The 21,846-nt window shown below is 37.9% G+C and overlaps 1 protein-coding gene across 2 annotated transcripts; it reads left to right on the forward strand.

The window, feature by feature from the left end:
* The first annotated feature begins 6,492 nt into the window (after positions 1 to 6,492).
* Positions 6,493 to 21,768, forward strand: LOC139961218 (B-cell receptor-associated protein 31-like). Of its 2 annotated transcripts, none has more exons than XM_071960276.1 (8): positions 6,493 to 6,802; positions 9,406 to 9,546; positions 10,369 to 10,469; positions 12,380 to 12,524; positions 13,985 to 14,120; positions 14,872 to 14,983; positions 16,357 to 16,457; positions 17,535 to 21,768. In XM_071960276.1, exons 2-8 carry the CDS (start codon positions 9,455 to 9,457, stop codon positions 17,574 to 17,576), a joined length of 729 nt encoding a protein of 242 aa, XP_071816377.1. In that variant the 5' UTR covers positions 6,493 to 6,802; positions 9,406 to 9,454; the 3' UTR covers positions 17,577 to 21,768. The 2 variants fall into 2 exon arrangements, with proteins under 2 accessions (XP_071816377.1, XP_071816376.1); XM_071960275.1 differs by having other exon boundaries at positions 6,495 to 6,807; positions 9,409 to 9,546.
* Positions 21,769 to 21,846: the final 78 nt, after the last annotated feature.

Genomic DNA, 21,846 nt, shown 5'->3' on the forward strand with positions numbered 1-21,846 from the left:
TGAGGCGTTTGAAGACATGGCTACAGAGCACCATGACTCAACAGAGGCTGAACCATGTGATGGTGTGCCATATTCACCGCGAATGTCTAGCCCAGTTGAAGCCTGAGGAGTTAGCAGAGAAGTTTGTTGGTTCCTCGGATTACAGACGCCGCATCATCGGGCGATTCCAGTAGAAAACTAGTGTGCTCCGTCAATATCATAAGAGACAGCACTTCATAGCTTGAGCCAAAGCTTGTACATAGTTGTTCTTTAGTTGTAGACGGTGTTTCAAAGACGGTGCCCGTTCGCTAATATTGGGGAAATTAAATAGGGAGCATATTCCTTGGCAGCGCATCCCATGTTACCTTGTTGTTGAGTGATACCGGAGTTTACTCCACAGTGAGAACACTGGGTACATGCAGGGACGTCGCTAGAGGGGGGTGTGGGGGTGTCTTACCCCAAACTTGGTAAAACTGACGATAGTTGGAAAATTGGAGTGCGACAGTCGGAATTTCCGACTGTCGCACTCTAGTTTATCTAGGCCTATTCATTTATTCCTGTGATTGTGCATGACCTAAAAATTGAAAAATTTTGGTCAAAATTGAACTTTAATCTGTCATATTTACCACGTTTTCCTTGCCACTTTGAGAAATTGTATCTCGCGATTCTTATACTACACCGTAGAAACCTTCGTATGATTTTGAATACTCCCCAAAAAATTGCCTAATAGAACTACCGTCATAGGCGTAGGAGCCCAATTTGATTTGGGGGGGGGGGGGGTTGTAACGACTTGCCCGAAAAATATAACCAAAATTTTTTCGCGTGCTACGCGCGCGTTCCACATGTTAATGTGCATAGCATATAGACATGCATCGGTTTTTACATCGCATGCAAATAACATACAATCATTTTCCGTCTTATTACCTTTCCATATTGGTTAGAATTATTGGGGAAGTCGTTACAATATTACTGGTAATAATAATATAAGTTTAACCACTGAAAAACACATTGCAAATTATCTTTCTTTCAGTAGGTGCTCGAAAAGTTATCAGCATATTGCCCGAATTTTCCCAAAAATACTTGGTTGGGGTGGGGGGGGGGATAATAAGTTTGTGAAATGAGTGCCATTGGGTACAAATGTATCGAAAAAAGTTCGGAACAAAAGTGCAGTCGCGAAAGATTGGGTGTCTGACTGACACTGACCGTATCGTTGACGAGTAGCGCGATGGTGGGGGGGGGGGGATACAAAGCAGCAGTCGGAATTTTCTGGCTAAACCCATCCAGCTGGATTTTCAGCCACTACACCCCCCTCCCCAATCATCAGGCCTTTGCTACAGGCCTTGCGTCCCTGGTACACGGTGGTTACATAGTACGCTCCGACCAGATTTCACCCGATTACCAGATGCAGATCCACCTGGCAACCGAGGTAACTTGCGTGATTTATTTTGAGGCCTTCATCACTTTTAGCCACCACTCACATGGGACCTATTCTAAGTCTGACGGACGATACATGCGCATGTTCGAGGTCCTGAAAACATAATTAAAGTGGTTTGTCTTGCCATCCCTTGTTTCAAATTTCATAGAAATGTGTTCTCGTAGACCTAGCAAAACAACTGACACAGTCCCATTGGAAGTGTGTCACGGGTGGCATTACAAGTCATTGGAGGTTTAACATGCTGGCGTATGACGACTTTTGGCAAAATCCGCTAAGCTCACCGTATACGAACTCGGATCTGAGCTGTTCCTAAGTAGTTAGTTATTTAAATTATTAATAATGGCGTATGAGGAAATGCACAATTTTGTGGTAGCCTATGACTCCAAGAACGGCAAGTCGAGAAACTCACATGCAGTCGCGGCGGATAGCTTCCTTCGCCTATATGTCCGGGGACATTTTGGGACATCGTTCCGATAGGCCAGGGGTGGGCAACCTATGGCCCGCGGGCCACATGCGGCCCGCGAGGGATTTTTTTTGCGGCCCGTGAGATGTCTCAAGAAAAAGAAAAAATTAAATCTATTTTACATCATCACAAAAAACGAACTAGCTGCTTAGAATTTATCTGCTGTCAGGTAGGTCTATTATCACCATTAATTATCATATATATATATATCATGTATTGACATTATGTTTTTGTGAATACAGATTAGTACACACACCTTGAACGTCCTCGGAAGCAAAGGCAACAGCAGGTCGTTGGTTAGGTGCGATCCTGTCAATCTTTCACTCCTAAAATCTGGCCCATTCATCAAAAAAGGTTGCCCAATGCCCACCACTGCCATAGGCCTATATCTGAGGCCCTGGGGTCATTCCTTGACCGACTTGGTGAATATAATGTGCCCATTTCGAAGTAAATTTATTCACAGATTGTTAGTTGTCATGGGTTCGAACAAATGAGGGGTATTCTGTCCTGAAACATAGGGCAAAATGGGGCTGGTGTTCCAGTTCGCCACATCATTTGTCAACTTGCACTGGGTTCTAATGTTCATGTCAATTGGAATCACTAATAAAAGAAATAATCCACCAAAAAGGAAGGTCGCATGAACTTTCCTGAGTGACGAATTTGTAATTTTTCTCCCGAAATCACGCAACTAGATGGCTGCTATCCAGCCTGGCAAGTGCCATGCATCTCCAGCGATCTGGCAGGTATTGAAATCTGAAATTTTCTTGGTACGCTGCGCGCCAACTGATGGTGGCGCTCCGCTTAGATAGTACTTACGGCCGGAATACTCGAATCGATTACGTCCCCACCCCCAAGGGCGGCGGAACCGGGGGGCACAGGGGGCACGTGCCCCCCACTTTTCATCAGGTTAAAAATGTGCCCTTTTTCTACATAAACATTTCTATATAAAAAAAGAGTTTACAAAGCAAAACCCACGTCGAATGAACTATTTCGGAAAGTTTGAAATGTTTACTACCACAGGCATAGGAGCCCAATTTGATTTGGGGGCTGTAACGACTTGCCCGAAAAATATTACCAAAATTTTTCGCGCGCTACGCGCGCGTTCAACATGTTATTGTGCACATCATATAGGCATGCGTTGGTTATTACATCGCATGCCAATAATGTACAATCATTTGCCGTGTTATAAACCCTTCCAAATTGGTTAGAATTATTGGAAAGTCGTTACAATAATGATGATCATAATAATATCAGTTTAACCATTGAAAAACACATAGAAAATTATATTTCTTTCAGTATTTTCACATATTTCATTTGCTTTCATGCATGTATCGATCACGTGTGCAGGGACTTGGACTTTATAATGATTTCACCTCATTTTGTCCTTTTCCTTGTTTCCCAATTTGCACATTAGATATTGCAGTGCTAGTATGCATTGTTTCCTTGAGGGGGGGGGGGGGGTGGGGCGTTGATGGAGTGATGTGTATACGCAAATAAGATAATACAATAAGAGTTATAAAGCAGGTGCGTATCCAGGGGGGGGGCGTTGGGGGCGCGCGCCCCCCGGGTAAGAAAAAGAGGAGAGAAAAAAAAAGGGAAGAAAAAAGGGAAAAAGAGGGGGAAAAAGAAGAGGAGGAGAGGAAGGAAGGGAAAAGAAAAAGAAGAAAGAGAGAAAAAGGAGAAAAGGAGGGAGTAAAAGAAAAACGCGAAGAGAAAGAGGAACAGTGACATCATTACAGCGCTGAAGGGTAGCCAGTGACGGATCAATGATTTCGTAAAAGTGTGACTCACCCTACCCCTTACACCGACAACTCCATTTTTTGAGATTTCCATTTTCCTCTCTCACTAATGATCTATATATATACTATATATGGTCTATCATAACGCGTGTGTAGAATTGTGCTATGAAACCAACTGTGGCTGGTCTCGAACTCGACCGTGTCGTCGGGGAACATGACGATTTTTGGGATGGGGGCGACCGCCCGCCCCCCCCCCATTCAGCATTTTTTTAAATGATATCGCTAAGTAATTTCAAAATAGAAAGTGCTTAGATGCAACTTACAAGGCCTGGGAAGTGTCATTTCCAGCGATCTGGAAGACATTTTCGGCCAAAATTTGCTTGTACGCTTCGCGCTAACAAATGGTCCTGGGTAGTGCCATTTCCAGCGATCTCGGAGGCATTTTCGGCCAAAATTTTCTTGAACGCTTCGCGCCAACCTATGGTGGCTCTACGCTTATAGATAGTTTGCCTACAGGCTTCGCCCCTCCCTTGGCAAATTCCTCGCTACGCGCCTGTTCGAATTTGTAACGCAAACAGCAGATATCACATCATATCAGTGAGCATGAAAATGGCGTTCCAGGATGAAAAGCCTCAAAACTGTCCGACTTGCCTGAAAAAATAACCAAAAATTTTCGCGCGCGAAGCGCGCGTTCAACGTGTTCATGTCAATATCATATAAGCAAGCATCGGTTATTACATCGCATGCCATCATGTACCGTACGGTCCGTTCAAATTGCGCAGTATACCACGGGATGCTAATGTAAACAACGACATGTCTCATGTAGATGTATAAAAAGCATGGAGGTCCAATTATGTCAAAATTCTCTTTTACATTAGTAATGGCGAATTAGGGGCTGCACCCCCGCCGCGCAGTGGCGGAGCGTCCATACGGTCAGGGGCGGATGCCCCCCCCCCCGACGGACTCAAATGGACTGCTGGAGCCTTTTTCAGCTCTTTACCACTTTTTACTTATTCTAGATTATTGACTTTTTTATTGCGCTCTCATCTACTTATTGACATTTCTCACATTTTGTTGGTGTAATTTGGCGATGACACCTTATTCTTCGTTTATCTGCAAATTAGCCAGGCCCGGAAAGGGTCATTTCCGGCGATCTAGGGAGTATCTTTACTCAAAAATTTTCTCTACGCTACGCGCCAACCGGTGGTGGCGCTCCGCTTAGATAGTGTCGAAAGCGTCCCTACAGACCATTCTCGCCCCTCCTGACCAATACCCCTAGCTCCGCCACTGCCGCCGCGCCTCCTACGCCTATGTGTGTAGTGTTCGGTTTCGGATATATCTGCTATTTTTTCATTTCCTTCAACCAAGTTTTACAATAGCCGTTATAAGAGGATTTAATATTTCTACACCAATAAATTAACTGTCTGAATTTTAGAAAATTTCTGACCAACATTCTGCATCACACTTCCCTCTACTCGTGCAATTTTGACCGGTCTGTTAGGGGTTGAAGGAAGTTTTTCTTTATTGGTTGTCCATAGATGAAATTTTGTACAACATTATGGGTATGTTTTGAAGTGAGTTTATTCACGAGAAATGTGAAGTTTCAAATTCTGAACAAATATGGGGCTTAAAACCTTGAAAAGTGGGGCTGACGGGTATCATAGAGGGCCGCGACGTAGAATCACCTACAAAAGCAAAGACCCACAGGATATGCGATCAGGTCGAACATGATGTGTGCCGGGTTGACAATCTTCAAAAAGGTTATGGATGGAAAAAAAAAACTTTTAGGAAATACTTGGTTCTCAGGCAAAAAGTGTACATCTGGTTGGTCATTTCAAGCCCGAGAAGTGCCGTTTCCGGTGATCTGGGGGGTATCAAAATAAGAAATTTTCTTGTACGCTGCGCGCCAACCGATGGTGGCGCTCCGCTTAGATAGTAATTCGCGCCCCCCGGGTTTGAAAATCCTGGATACGCGCCTGTAAAGGGTACTAAATATCAGGCCGCATCAGTCCAATCGAATTTCTGCAAAGTGCCCTTCGACGTTGGTGCCCCCCCCAGATTAAAAGTGCTTCCGCCGCCCTTGCCCACCCCCCACGTTTCAAATCGGATTGACGCCCCCAGTTTAAAGCTAGCTCAAACGTTATCTGGTGGCTACAGTGACAGTTGTATCCAATCTGTCAGCCCCAACACCTAAGGACCAGTGGTGTAGGAAGCTTGAGATAAAAAAGTGGGGCATATGGTGAGGGGTGGTTGATTTAGGGGGGGATTCTTGTCCAGCTTGGGGCACTTTGCCAGGAGAATTTCACTATTGCAGATGCTACCTGGCAAAGCTGATGGGATGTAGAGAATTAGAATATTTTATTTCAAAATATTGGTATTTTTTCTGGAAATTGTAATTCCCAAAATTTAACCTTTTCAGGCAATAGGCCTACTTCAATTTTCAATCTTCCGTAATCCCAAGTTTTCTTCTATATTTTTGATCATAATACCAATTTTCACTTTTCACCCTCAACATTTTAACTTTTCCTCGATTTCCGACCCCTTACCCTTCTCCTGTTAATCCCGGAAATTTTCGAATTTTCGAGCACTCTCAAGAGTTAATACCACAAAAAAATGTGTTTACTTCCAGTTAACCTTCCCCGATGTCTAACCCGAAATTTGGGGCCCTGTCTGTCATACCGATAAGCACCGACAAAAGTTCGCTCATCAAAGGAATGTCAGTACCGTCTTTAGTTATTTGGTCAGTACCCAAATTTAGAGCGTGGGTTGCATCATAGTAGAACTTAGTCTACGTGTAGCACTTTGGATTGTATTGACTCATATGAAAAGCTTGATGTAAGAGCAGTGTTTGTACATTACAGCTTATTCCTTGCTCAAAGAAACTCTCAGTTGACTTACTGCAGCCAAATCTGATTACATAATATTCATATTTCTGCGGTTTCAAGCGACATACGTATGAACCGTGTATTTTATACTGAATGTGTGGAGTCAGTCTGAACCGTACGTACTAAGCACACAGTGAGATTAGAGGTCTTGAAAGTAACATTTGAAAAAATTAACATATTTGTTTGAATAGGTTACAATAGTAGAAGAACGAAGCATTAAGACACGTCCAGTGAACACGAGCACTGTTTCAACTAGTTTAAGCGGTGTTGCAGTTCGAGAGTAGAACCGTGAGCGTGACAGCAGAGGTAAATATGCTCATTTGCAGATGAAAATCACTCACACTAGTGACATCAAATTTAGAAATCAGTTATCTTCGCTTTTACTATTTGTAGCAAGTACGTGTTCGAACTGAGGCCTAGTAGTAGTACTGTAGTAGAAGGCTGCACGTACTCGTAGTATAGTAAAGTTAGGCTAACATAGTATAGGGCCTATTTATGCTTTGTGATATATCACTGCAGGCGCTGCCAACGAATGACACACAGGCTTTATTCTAATAAATTCTATATGACATACGTTGGGAGCGCCTGTGTGTGAACTAGAGTAGTTTGGGTCCTTTCTTGTTTCTTGTTGGTGAAATAAGATGCCATGTAGCCTAGGCCCAAGGCCTATATAAGATGTTCCCATATTCTAACGTAAATTAAGGCTTAACGTTAGGTTTATTCACTAGTGTTGTGCAGATCTAGGCCTAGGCAATATCGGTTTTAGCCAATATCAGATATTCCAATCCCGATATCGGCCTGATACCGTTATGTTTAAACAGCCAGAATGAAGTTCAAATCGCACGTTAAGTCATGCATTAATAGGCTAAAGTGTTAAAGTTATAATCGACTAGTCACTCATTAGCGTTTGCACAACTCACAAACAGAAACCATTTGTATAACTCTCGTTAGTAAATTATTAAGAAAAGTATGTGCATATTCTATAACACTAGTCTTAACCTCATTTAATATGAACGATCATATTCTACACCAAGTTGATATGAAACTAGCTGTGTGCTGGCATTTTCTTTGTGGAAAGACACAAGCCTATCTTTCCTGTTACCTTCTGTTGTATGATTCGTTGCTCTGTTTGACCAATTAAGTGCAACACTTAGGTGCAAGTCTGGTAGCATATCCTGGCTATTAATTTTTACCACCCTTTGTAGTTTGTGCTGACCAGAACCTAAACGAAACATTTTCTTTCTTTTTTAATTCCTGTAAAAAATGATAGGACTATTATAAGTCTGCTATAGTAACAACTAAGCCTAATCAAAATTAGCAATATACTTTGTGTTTGAAATATTTTTGTAAACCAACCGGGAACAAATTGTTTGATACGCAAACTTGATTCTCAAAATACCATCTTGTCATTAGTTCTTGATGTTTTACCAAACTGCATCCATGGTACTTTTTGCAGCTTTAAAAAGATTCATAAGATGGAATGATTTAGTAGGGGTTTTCCATGTGTTATAACTTTTATTCTCCACGGAGCCCCCAAAGCACTGTGCAAGTTAGTGTGATAGGCTAATACGTTCTGTAGTAGCACATAATTTTATCATTTTATGTTTCTCAACATCACATGAGTAACTTCTTACATTGTGTTTGACCGCTGTCCATTGTCTTGCCACACTATGAATATGTTTGGGCATAGGAACCACTAAACTTTTTCTGGTTTCTTGAACTTGTCAAGATTAGAGGGAATATTCAACTTGCATTACTTGAACTTTAATCTGAACAATATTTCATTTCACGATCCTGGGCAGATTATAAATGATAATTTTTAAACGGTAATCTAATTGTCCCAGATGACCAATTTTCTGTTCGGTCAACCAAAATCAGCTTTGGTGGTCGTCGATCGGACAACTAATTTGTTTGTATCAAATTCAGTTTACATTGTACTAAATACCCTCAAATTGGTCAAATGTTAGATAAATTGGTAACACTTTGAGATACTGATACAGCGGTGGGCCTATGCTCCAAATATTGTGTTCTTTATCACTAAACCTTCACATCCGTCCTACAGTGTACTGTATGTATTGGTCATTCGTTGTTATTTTGCTACATTTTTGAAAACATCCAATTTTACTGTTCAGAAAACCAAAAACGTTGTCTGAGCGCCAACCAGAATAGTCCTTCTAAATTTGCCCAGCAATCATCCAGCAGGAGAAAGTTTATCAAGCACAAGAAGGCAAATCGTCCCACAAATCAATTTTTAGCTTCGCTGCATTTTTGTAAATTATACATATAGCTTTGTATGTTAACTATTTTATGACTGTAGAAAGAGGTCACATCTTGCATTGCAATATATTTCTTTGTAGATACAGAAAAACCTAAGCCTAAGCCTAACATTATTTCCAAAATTCCAGGCTATTTACAGATTCTGATAGAGAAAAAGTACTATATTGCCTCAGGTGAAAAGAAAGTTACTCAACAATTGGTGTAGCAGGTGTAGTGTACAGCAAATGTTTAGGTAGTGATCCCTCCAGTCCATTGTTAAATTATGTAGGAAAGAAGACATTGTGTTTGGGGAATGTAAGAATAAGTGGTTGATACTTCACAAGATTCTAATAGGAATTGAAGGCAGAGTCATCTGCTTGAAAAGCCGTCACCATTTTTGTGTTTTAGCACTTGCAAAGATAGTTTTGTCAAAGGGAAGGGGGACATCCACCCATCCACACATTGAACCTCTGGGATTGGAGTCCCCACTTCCAATGTTTGCTTTGTCATTCTTTCAAGGGTAACTGACCAGTGTGTTCACTGTTTACTATTTTTGTAGGTTTGAAACTGCTATGGTGTTTCATCATTCATGTTTGTTAAAATATAATATTTATGATCTAATGTATTAATTCTCAATTGCTTCCATCACAGATTCTTTGAGCATACAGTATATTTGCTGATAAGACCAAGAGACACCATGAGTCTGCAGTGGAAATTTGTAGCTTCCTTCATGTACATGGAGGTTGTAGCAATTGCTTTGCTAATGCTACCCTTCATAAAGCCCAGAACGTAAGATAGAGTCTTTTGCATATCATTATTTTGGATTATTGCAGGGTAAATACGTTAAAAACATTGTTTTAAAACAACATTTTCTGAAATATAGCTTTAAATTCAGATTGCTATAAAAAAAATATAAAATTTCTGATTCTAAACAGGATTTGCTTTGTACTACACCTTCCTATATATCCATTACAGTACACATGCAAAGCTCCATGCTCCCCCCCCCCCAACAGTAAGTTACAAGCATACAAACTGTGAAATATGTTACCTTTGTAAGAGACTGAAAGCAAAATAATTCTTAATTAGGAATAGTTGTTATTGTAACAGGTAATTACAACAATTACTGTATGCTAATTTAGTTCAAAGTGACCTAGTGTCTGTTTCTGTATGAGCGTATGCGTGTAGGTATGTGTGCGTGTATGTGTGCATGTATCTATATAAGAACAACATATAGGTTGACACAGCATTCCGTGCCATTATATGCAGTGTAGACCTTCATATACAGTATATTCATGCATTTTACTATCAATGAGTCTAACACAACTAGCATTCCATTATTGCTGCAGTGCAAAGCTACATGTTACTCAAAAAAAAAACAAAAGAAAATGGGGCTGCTCAGGTTTCATACTCAAAACTTTCTATTTTTTGGGTGAAGTGAAGCTGGTAGTATCAAGTTCTTGCAGAATACTTAAAAAACTGCATGTGTATATGAAGACTTTTGTATTGTTAAGCCAATATAAATACTGATATATGATAAAGAAAAAATATAATAAAGAAAATATATATATATACTGATATATGAGATTACATTTGTATTTTATATTTTTTCAGATGGCAGAAACTTTTCCACTCCAGAGCAATCAGAGCAATGAGTGCATATGGAAACATCTACTTTAATGTCTTTATGGCGATATTAATCGTGTTATTCTTAGGTAAGATCAAGAAACTTGGTTAAACTTCATGTTTAATAGTTGTTTTACAGTGTAGAGCTGAGGTGGGCAACCTACGGCCCGCGGGCCACATGCGACCCGCCAGAGATATATCTGCAGCCCTTGAGATGTCTCAAGAAAAAGAAAAAAATCAATCTATTTTACATCATCACAAAAAACGAGCTAGCTGCTTAGAATTTATCTGCACTAATGATGCTGTTAGGTAGGCCTATTATCCCCATTAATTATCAACTGTACTGTATTGACATTATGTTTTTGTGAATACAGATTAAGTAAACACACCTTTTTGCTTGAAAGTCCTCGGAATTAAAGGTTTGAAAATAACAGCAGGTCGTTGGTAAGGTGTGGCCCAGTCAATTTTTCACTCCTTATATCTGGCATATTCATTCAAAAAGGTTATCCACCCCTGGTGTAGAGTATGCATGGGAGTATACATGTTGAAGAGACTTTTAATACTTACAAATAGTCATTTATTTTTACTAGTCAATTTGTTGAGCAGAAAGGCTTCTTGATCACGGCTTATTAGTATCTCATGCTATGCACAGCTCCTGTGCACAAGTGAGCTAAGTTTTTACTTTCTCACATGCTTGGAATTGGAAGAGCTTCTGTTAGAACATAGGAGTAACTGGATTAAACACATACAGCGCACGACATATGTTACAGGGATGTGCCCACGGTGGGCGGCACTGGGCGGTCCCGCCCAGCACTAAACATTACCGCCCAGCACTGTCTTAAAAATGGTGAATCCCGCCCAGCACTATTTTCATCTAAATCCCGACATTCCTAACAATATATTCAACATAAATTGGGCCGTGCCTATACCAAAATCATACAGACTAATAATGCATCAATTACGCTTGCGAGAAACATTTCTTACGGCTCTCAATCGGTCCCTTGTAAAATCTCTTTGAAACAAACTAATAACTTCTACCAGGTATGTAATATATTTCCCTAAAAAAAAAAAAAATGTAAATAGTTAGCAAAACTAGTACTTGTGTAAGTGCTCCACAAGTGCCAGCATTTGGCATCTGAGCACCTTCAAAAATCGAAAAAAAGCACCCCCTCCCCCTTAGACCCCTCCCACAGGATGGCGATCAGTATACCCGGCACTCAGGAAATCCTGGGCACATCCCTGTGTAATAAATGTTGCATGAGGTATTTCAACGCTACGTTTTAAATTCAAGTAAATAAATAACCAAGAGCTTCTCATGAACAATGGGACAGTATTGGATGTCATTTAGCACCATTTGTCCTTGACAAAGTACTACATTGTCATTTTTAAAGCCATAAAAGTCTTATATATTCCTATTGAGTATATTTTTACATCTGGGGAACTAAACCAGTGGTTTTTGTGTTTAAATATGTATTCCAGCAACTTAAATTAATATTTCAAAAGGGGGTCATTTCTTAAAAAATTAAAAGTGTTACATAGAAATACAACCTGGTCTGATAGTGCTCAGTGTTCTAAAGGTCTACAACGTATCAAAATTCAGTTTTTGTGCCGAAAGTCAATCCATTAAGAAAGCTGAGAGGATTCATACACTAACAAAAATATGATGTAGATATCAAAGAAATTAAGCGTTAAATGCAAAGCGTTTCACGTCTAACGCTACAACTGTGGACAATCAGCCACAGCAGCTCGTTGTTGATGTGATATTCTTTATCTTTGTGGTCGCTTCAAAACTGTTCCATCCAATCCATTGTATTGTCATTGCCAGTGTGGCTGACATGTATTACTGGGGGCCTGAAGCAGACTCAGTGACATGCTCCCTTGCTGGTAGTAAAGGAATTAAACCACATCGAGCATGAGTGGCGGAATTCTTTTGCCGTTCTTGCAGATTGAGGGGGTTTTTCATAACCTTTGAATGATGTGGATATTCTGTCTCTTTCAGACGCGGTCAGAGATGTCCGTAAATACAGCGAAGCAGCAGAGGACGTCGATCTCACGGTTCCTAACGCCGAAGCGGTCATGAACATGAAACTGTTTCGTTCCCAACGTAATCTTTACATTGCAGGCTTCGCTGTTTTCCTTTGGATGTAAGTTATTCCTTGTCAGTTGCTCACCGGCTGGTTGTTGAAAGCTAATTTGATGAGTACTTCAGATGGCATGTTAGTGTTATTGTCGTAAATTATCAAGCACTGTTTTCAGTTGATACAGTGAGCTCATGAAACCCAGCCATGTTATTCTACATATTGGTCAAGGTAAAGCATTACCTGTAGCCAGCGACGTAGCCAGAAATTTGAAAGGGGGGGAGCACATTTTGCTATTGATATTGGGGAGGGTTCTAAGTGGAGGGGAGTCCCCCTCCCCTTTGAGATATTTTTGAAAAATTGAAGGTCCTTAGATGCGATCTGGTGCAATGTTTTGCCAGTTTCATCATTATCATATGATATCATATTATCAGCAGATTTTGTTTCCTGTTTGAATTCTTTTACATGTTCTTGTATATATTATATCAGAAAGACAAAGGTAGTGCTCTTTTACAATTTTTCCAGTAGGATGATTCTTGTTTATTGTCCAATGTCTAGACTTTAATACATTTGACGAGAATTTATAGTAAAATCACTGGAATAATTTCTGTCGCCCCCCCTGCTCCCCCCCTGGCTACGTCCCTGCCTGTAGCTGGCGAGAGGGTCATAAAAACAGAAATTATTCCAGTGATTTTACTATAAATTCTTTCTTGTTTCTGTCATCTTCCACAAAATTTTGCTTTCCATTGGACCTAATCAATTTCAGGTAGTGGTTAGTCTAGTCAAGAGTAGTATCCGCAGTCATTTAATAACTATTTCTGGAGAACTTGCTGTCTGGGCTTAACCCCAAATATTTGTGTATTAATGGTAACCATTAAAATAGATTATTTTGTCTATATAACTAAGTGAAGTAACCATGTTGTTTAAGTATCTGTTTAAGTATGTCTGTTTAAGTATCTGTTATCTTTTTAAGTATGTATGATCTTTCATATAGTGCATGAAGAAAACTATGAAGATCAAATCTTAGACAAGGTCTGCTGCATTTAGCGTCTAGTTGTCTTAAACGACACAATTCCAGTCGATCTGTGCTATGATCCATCTCACCGGCAGTAGAACGCTCAGAAATATTCCATTTAACATCGATGACCACAGTTGTTGCTCTTGCTACTTACGTCTATCAGAGCAATTTGCAATTTGATCTAATACACAGCTCCCCTTGTTTTGCATGTTGTAGCTCAATAGATCAGCATCAATTGGTATTAATGCAATTTAGCTATTTTAACATATTTCATCAACACTGCAAAGTATCTTCCTTCCATCAGATGCACTTTATGAATGTCTTGAGTGAATGATGACTTGATGATGGGTAGGATGAATCAGCATGATATATCTGTGAATCAATTGCATCTGTAATGTTGAATGAACTAAAATAGGCCTTTCATAATATGATATACTGTGACATTTGCACAGAGGCATGGGGAACAAATAGTAATGCTGGGTGTATTTTTTTAATTTTGTGTTCGCAGGGTCCTAAGTCGTATTTGTACACTAATCTCAACTACAGCTACCCTGATGGCCTCTAATGAAGCATCCCTCACACAGGCTAAGAATGCTAGTGATACCGCAACCAAATACATGGAGGAATTAGATGACTTGAAAAAGGTTTGTCAGTAAAATGTTCAACTTGGGGTTGAGAGAAACTTAACGGGTTGAGGGTTGCTGGTGAGCAGATGGCCAGTGTGATCAGGACAAAACCTTTTGAAGGCAATTGTCAGAAGTACACACTTACAGTTACAGTTGTAATCCTTGGAATGTTGGTTGAAAAAGTGAGGGCATGTTTTCTGTAACAGAGATTCTTCATTGGAATGACAACATTGTTTAAATCTTTTATGTTGTTGAATTCCTTTATGGCATCATGGAGTTATTATCTCCAAGTGATATGTGTGTCAAGGGAACATTATTTCAAATTGAATGCATATATATATATATATATATATATATATATATATATATGTGTGTGTATATATATGTATTTTGCAGTAGATTGTTTATCATTTGAAGACTTTTTTGATAAAGCTACCGTTCATTGCTTTCAATTCTCATCAGAAATGAACATACACTTGATGGAATGGCCTCAACGAGAGTTAGTTTAAGAAATCTACTCAGCCACATTGCTACGGAGCTTAAGTTGTCAGTCAGAGCTTGGTGTTGTTGTCTAATGTTTGATGCAGAGTACTGGTTATGTTAGCTAGGTGTGTCTGGAATCTCTGGATGGCTATGTATGTATTGATGCCTTTCTCAATGGTACTAGATCTTTGCCATAAGTAATTAAGTAGCTGGAAGTAGGTGATGTAAGTTTGATACTGCCGACAGCAATGTGCAAAGAATGTCTTTCATTGAACACTCTTTACAGAGTCGTAAAGGATCTTCCACCTTGTCGGATACTGTTGTGGCAGCCGTCGCCGATAGCGAAGTCACAAAAGAACTGAAGCATACCCAAGATGAGTTAGAAATGACCAAGAAAGGTATAGTACATCTTCCTCTTAATGACTAACCTTGGAAAGGATTTGTCTGGGATGCAAGTTTGAGATACACATGCAAATGTTTAAACATTATTTGTTGTGAAAAACCATTGAATCTTTTGAAGTTATAGCATAACTTTACCTTTTTTGTTTCAATGTTTTGTAATATACAAACTTCATTAACCAAAATTTAAACATCAAATCAATTATTTTTATTTATTTATTTTATTTTTATTTTGTTTGCATCTCTGTTATTACATGTCTTTCTTTCCACATTTTGTTTAACACATAAAAAAAATATATGGTGATGTATTTTCAAAGAGAAAGCCTTACAACTTACTCTTAGTAGTGATCAAAAGCTTCCATGGCAAGCACGAACACAGAAACAAAGAGAATTAAGCAGAGTTACGCATATTAAAAGCAATCAAAGACGACTTTGTACTCCTCAACCATTTCAAATTTCTTTTAAAGAGTTCAACCTCAAAAATGAACTTAATCTTAAAATAGAATGTCAAGTGCATTGGAAACCATAGCTCTATTCTTACATGTAAAAATAAAGTACTTTGCATGCAGAACAAAGAAGTTACTAGTCTGTGACTGTTCATTTGAACTACAGCTCCGAAGTTTACAATAAATTCATCTATATTACACTTTTCTCTCAGTGCAAATTGCATCCCAAAACTTTTTTACTAATGGACAAAAATAGAAAAGGTGCTCTAAACTTTCAAATTCAGAGTTACCAAAAGAACAGAGAGGAGAGTCATATACTTTAATACAGAATAGATAATCATTTGAGCATATAATCCTATGCAGGAAACGAAACTGAAAATATTGAATCTCCCTGACTGTAAATAAAATGGAATAATGAAACAGACTCCCAGTGAAACTCATGACATGGATCCCTTCCCTCCCATTACTTATGGCCCTTGGGTGGGGAATGTTATTCATAAGAATAGATCTGTACACAAACTGTGTGGCTCTGTTGTAAGGAGAATTTCAACAGTAGGCGTTCATTCATATTTAAGCCATGCTGTTTACTTACATTTAACCTTTCACGACATAGGAATTGCAGAAAATATGTCATAGTAAAAGCTGAAAGGAATTTTTTTAAATATTATGCTTAATAAGAGAATTTTGATATAAAAAAATGTGACCAACTTCGGTGAAAAAAGTTCACCGATATGATACACCGTATTTTCTATCAAAACATCAAAATAAACAAAACAATTATGAATCCTAATGCAACTGTTATTTAATAAAAACTGGCTAGCAGAATCCCCTTCCAGTACTGAGAAATTAAAAAATCATTCATGGCACTTTTCCATAAATTTCTTTCCTGTGTTAATCCATCTTGTTTATCTTATCCAAATACTTAGAACTAGAGAAGACCAAGAGTGACTTGAGTTCTATCAAGAAGCAAGCTGAGGGGGTTTCCAGCGAATATGATCGCCTGTTGAAGGAACATTCAGATCTTCAGGTATTTGTTGTACCAATGTATATCTATCTGCCTTGGTCCTATAAGTACCAGCCTTCTCCCCATATGTACCAGCCTATTCCCCATATGTACCAGCCTTCTTCCCATATACCACTGTTTTCTCCTATATGTACCAACCTTCTCCCTACATGTACCATCCTTCTCCCTATATGTACCAGCCTTTTCTATACATGTATCGGCCTCTTCCCTATATGTTACAGCCTTCTCACTATATGTACCAACCTTCCCCCATATATACCACTCTTTTCCCTATATGTACCAACCTTCTCCCCACATGTACTATCCTTTTCCCTATATGTACCAGCCTTTTTCCGTATATGTACCCGCCTCTTCCCTATATGTACCAGCTTTCTCCCCATATGTACCTACCTTCTCCACATATTTACTTGCCATGTACCTGTCTTTTTCCCTGTGTGTACCTGCCTGCCCCCTTTATCTAAGTCTGAGATTATTAACAAATGGGGTCAGTCATTGACCTTTGCTAACTAGAAAACTAACATAATAAAGGTGAACTGCATTTTCAAGTTTATGTTATAGTGCCAAATCAGAGGTTATCAGAATAGAAAGCTATCAGAAACAACCTCATCAATTCTTTATATAATTGGTGAAGCTATTTGCATTAAATCTCTAGATGTTATACAAATTGTTCTTTCAACCTTTGAACAGTTTTTGCACACGAACAATAAAATTTGACAAGCCTAGGGCTCACCCAAATTCAACCCCTTTAAGTGTCTAGCCTATAGGTGATTCCTTTAATGTGTGGTAAACTAGTCAACTGTCAACTAGTCAAACTAGTCAACTAGTCTATGATAATGACTTCAATAAAGATTTTCATTTTCATATGTAAATTAGGCCAAGTCTCAGTGCATCGGCAATGAAGGACTGTAAGTCTAGGCAAAGCACTGGAGCGTTTGTTTTGAAGAGTCAAAACTTACTCATTATATTTAAAGATCTTTTAGTACTCTGATACAACAAGTAATATATTTTGTTTCCGTATGTACGCAATAGCCAGCAGCTTTTAACATAATGTTATCTTCTCTTTTTTTATTACTTTGACAGAAACAATCGGAGAGTAGCGAAGATACCAAGAAGGATAGCTAAGTTAACCGCCATCCAGTGCCTTAAAATAGATATTATTCCTTCACAGAAGGTGTCAGTATCGTTGTTTTTCACCACCGCTGTATTTAGAGACTCTCATAGGTTACTTTTCATGATTAATTCAGAGGTAACAAACACTTCTTCTTTGGCATGATTGTTCTACTTCTGTATTGCATTTAGTATATTTGTACGCTGCTTCTTGGTAAATCTGCTGTAAGAACTCCTACTGTCTTATGTACTTTCTCAGTAATGTATTGTATCTGTTATGTCATCCATTTTGAGCTTATAGCTATTGTGTAGGAACGAAACCAAAAGGTAGTCCACTTCGAGATAAGAAAGGATAAGCAACTTTGCCATTCTGACAGGAACGAAATACACTATATCCTGATGCAGTACTGAACCATCCTATTCTGCTTTGCCCATTCCCTTATCCCATTAAAATGAAGTGTGACTCAACATTTTTGTATTCCTGTTGGTGCACTCTTAGAGTATCATACAAATATACTGATTAACTTAACTGAAATTGAAGAGGTTGTATTTCTCACTAGCTGTAGTGATATTGTATCTTGCATCAACTTTAGAATATAGAATTGTCTGTAAATGAAGGAAGGCATAAATAAATACTTTCAAAGAAGGCTTTCTATATAGTTTAATGTCACTGCCAAATTAAAATGGAGGTTATTTGATTAGGTCCGGGTCACGACAAAGAGGTGGTGTTTTCTTGATCTCATTTTGTAGTTTCAAGTTAATCCAAAACTAAGGCTTTGCAAACCATACAACTGCATACTGTTCATAGTTAGCATGTTATATATTCAGGATATTATATATTGATTAGCAAATGCTAATCAATGTATAATTTAGTTCTGCACTGTCTGGTAGAGGTTCATGAGTGAGACTTTGTAAAAAAAAAATGTTTAAAAATGTTTTGCTTCAGTTTATGCACTCTCTTAATGACAAGTCACACATCATAGCAACACAAACTATATGGAATTAAGATGGTACTCATGCAAACTTTCTTATCAATCAGACATCTTTGCCTCTCTACCTTTAGGCTAAGATCATTTGTACTGTCTGTTCCCTATCTAGAGGAATAGTGATACACACTTGACAATGATCACACAGTCCCAGTCTTGACACAAGGGGACTGGGTTGAGAGCGGACCAGTCGTTCGGCTCTCGTTCCCAGGTTCTTTCTTGGGTAACTTTTCTTAAAAAAGTATCTTTGCTTTTGACTCCTCTTGGACACGCATTTGATGATCCTCATCCCCCTAATCTTCTTTCTTGCTCAGAACTAACTGCTACGATTAAGATTTGCTTTTATTATGTTACAGGTTTTTATGAATGTTTGGGTTCACAGATGAGGATGTATTAATATTCTTTGTTTGAAATAATGTGTTTTCTGTTTCCCAAAACAGAAACAGCAAGAAATAAAGATATTTTTGCTTTACCATTTTAACAGTAGATAGTTACTCTTTTCTTATATTCACTGTTGCAAATTTCTTTTCTTTTCTTTTTGAATATCTTTGTCTGGTATGTGTGTTTGTTTTATATCCCTGCAGGTGTTGTCGATGTAGTACTCTAAATTTTACAGGGTTTTGTCGTAATGCTAATGTTCCACTTTTCTGTTATCAGTTATCGCCCATATATTGAACATCTCCATCAGGTTGGGAATAAGAAAGCATTGTTCTCAGACATTACTTTTGAATGCATTGTTCTTTTTAATATAGTGACAACTGTTTTTAAGAAACTATGTCTTCTGAGAATCACTTTCCTCTTTAATCTGCAGAATAGATTTGATATTAGACAATAACAAGGAAACAATAGTCTGCCACTTCCCTTGGTTTATTATACTGTTCCAAGTGAAAAGAGACTATTTCTCTGGTCCAAAGGGATGAAGCACAGCTCCATAACCAGGAAGCATAGGCGTAGGAGGCGGAGGGGGGGGGCTGCAGCCCCCCCAACCAAACATGTTTGTGAAAATTCGGGCAATATGCTGACAATTTTTTGGGCACCTACTGAAAGAAAAATAATTTGCAATGTGTTTTTCAATGGTTAAACTTATATTATTATGATCATTATTATTGTAACGACTTCCCCAATAATTATAACAAATATGGAATGGTAATAACACGGAAAATGATTGTATGTAATTGGCATGTGATGTAATAACCAATGAATGCCTATATGATATGCACACTAAGTTGTTGAATGCGCGGGAGCGCGCGAACAATTTTGGTTATAATTTTCGGGCAAGTCGTTACAGCCCCCCAAATCAAATGAGGCTCCAACACCTATGCCAGGAAGCCACTTGATAGGTGTGGCAAATTTGTTTCTTTCACCTTTTTGTACACTGGAATATGTACTAGAGCTAATGACAGGGCACCAGTATCGCAGCGTAAGGAATATTTTATTACATTAAGCATTAGGAAATGTAGACTATTTTCCAGTTTGTATTAGAGATATCGTAAGGGCAAAGGTAAGAGATGTTCTGAATTGCATGGGCCATGTTTTTAAATGTTGGCGATGACCAGTGGTGTGCGGATTATCTAAGTCACCATGGAATGTTTGCATCTTAAATGATATTGATTAAGGTGTGACTATAATCTTTTGAGGTAATGAATGCCTGGAATTCACAAAAAAATGTTTGTATTTGAAGTCAAATTTAAGTTTTCTCAGTGGGATGGAAACTATCTTTGTATTGCAATAGATTCTCAGATGTCTGTTGTAAGGGGAAAAGTAAATGAGTCGGGACTGCTTGGGTTATGTTTTAAAGTTGATAATGTTGACCTGTTGTGTGCGGAAATTCTAAACTATTTCACCTTTGAATGCTTTCATCTTTAATTACATTGATTAAAATTGTCACTTTGGAAGTAAGGAAAAATAACAAACGCGTGTTTTCTCTCTGGTGTCACCATTTTGTTCTTTTTTGTGATGTATGATATTTTAGGATACGCTTATAAATATTAATGAATTGATTCACAGCTGTATATGAATAAATTTTAAAGTAACCAGAAATGAAGATCAAAGAATTGGATCGAATGTAATGGATGTATTTAGCTCATAGAAGAACATTTCTTCATCATCTGTAGGGTTTGTCAGCTTAAGTTCCATGTAAATAAAAATTAATTTTCCCTTTTCTGTACAACACAAAATATAAGCAACTTGATGTAATTTGGCAGAATTAACTAAAAACAACCAAATAATAAAGATTTTCTCTACAAATGATATTATCTACAAAGTTTTTTTTTTTCGTTTCAAAAGCAAGAAAAGTAAATTTCAGTCTGGAAATTAATTTCTGTGATGTAATAAGTAATAAATGATAAGTCCGAATGACTACATTTATGTATCATGTGCACAGTGAATGTACTACATGATCAAACTAATATAATATCTACATAGGTAATGATAATGTGATAGACATTTTTGAAATTTTTAAAATAAAATATCAGCCACTTCATATGATAAATAACTCTCAAAAATCCAGTAAATAATCAAATTGCATAATTTGAACATTTTACAGAGATATGAATAATCTACTGAGGCAACTGTGTCAAGCAAAAAGAGAAAACTGTCATGGATGGAAGTATTGCTATGGTTAAGATCATCTAAATGAAAGTAGTACCTTTGGAATTCATAAAATTTTAAGACATTTCACATAGTTTCATAATGATTTATCTTTATAAACATCTAGCTATGACAAGCATTATAATTGACAAAATAATATATATTATTACTGTTGATATCAATATGAAATTAATCATACTTTATTTTAAAAATATACATTTCATTAATTTACTAATTGTTAAAGATCAATAACTAAAATAAAGTATAAAAAAAAGAATTAAATATCAATAATGAAAGTCAGTTGTGTTTAAATGAGTAATGAATAAAGTAACCTTCCAATTTAACTATTGTAATAAATTAGACACACTGCATTGTTAATTAAATCCCTAAGCAGATAAACAATTGCATAGTACTTAATCTGTATAATGTAAATAAAGTAAACAAACTGAATAAAACAAAGCCAACAAAAATGACAGTTTGTCAAGATAGCATCTAAAGTACGACCAACCTTTCTTTCATAACATGATCTCTTCCTCACAAGGACGGCACTGAGTAAATATAAAAATGTTTCCAGCCAAAAGCTAAATAAAGCATCGTGGTGCAAAGTTTACAAATAGAAACATAACACTAACTTCTAAAAGAATGTAATAAACAGCTACTTGCAATGTCACACACATTTAAAAAGAAATTTAGTAGAGTATGCTTAGTGG

The sequence above is a fragment of the Apostichopus japonicus genome, chromosome 20, assembly GCF_037975245.1.
Source record: "Apostichopus japonicus isolate 1M-3 chromosome 20, ASM3797524v1, whole genome shotgun sequence".
Lineage (NCBI taxonomy): Eukaryota > Metazoa > Echinodermata > Holothuroidea > Aspidochirotida > Stichopodidae > Apostichopus > Apostichopus japonicus.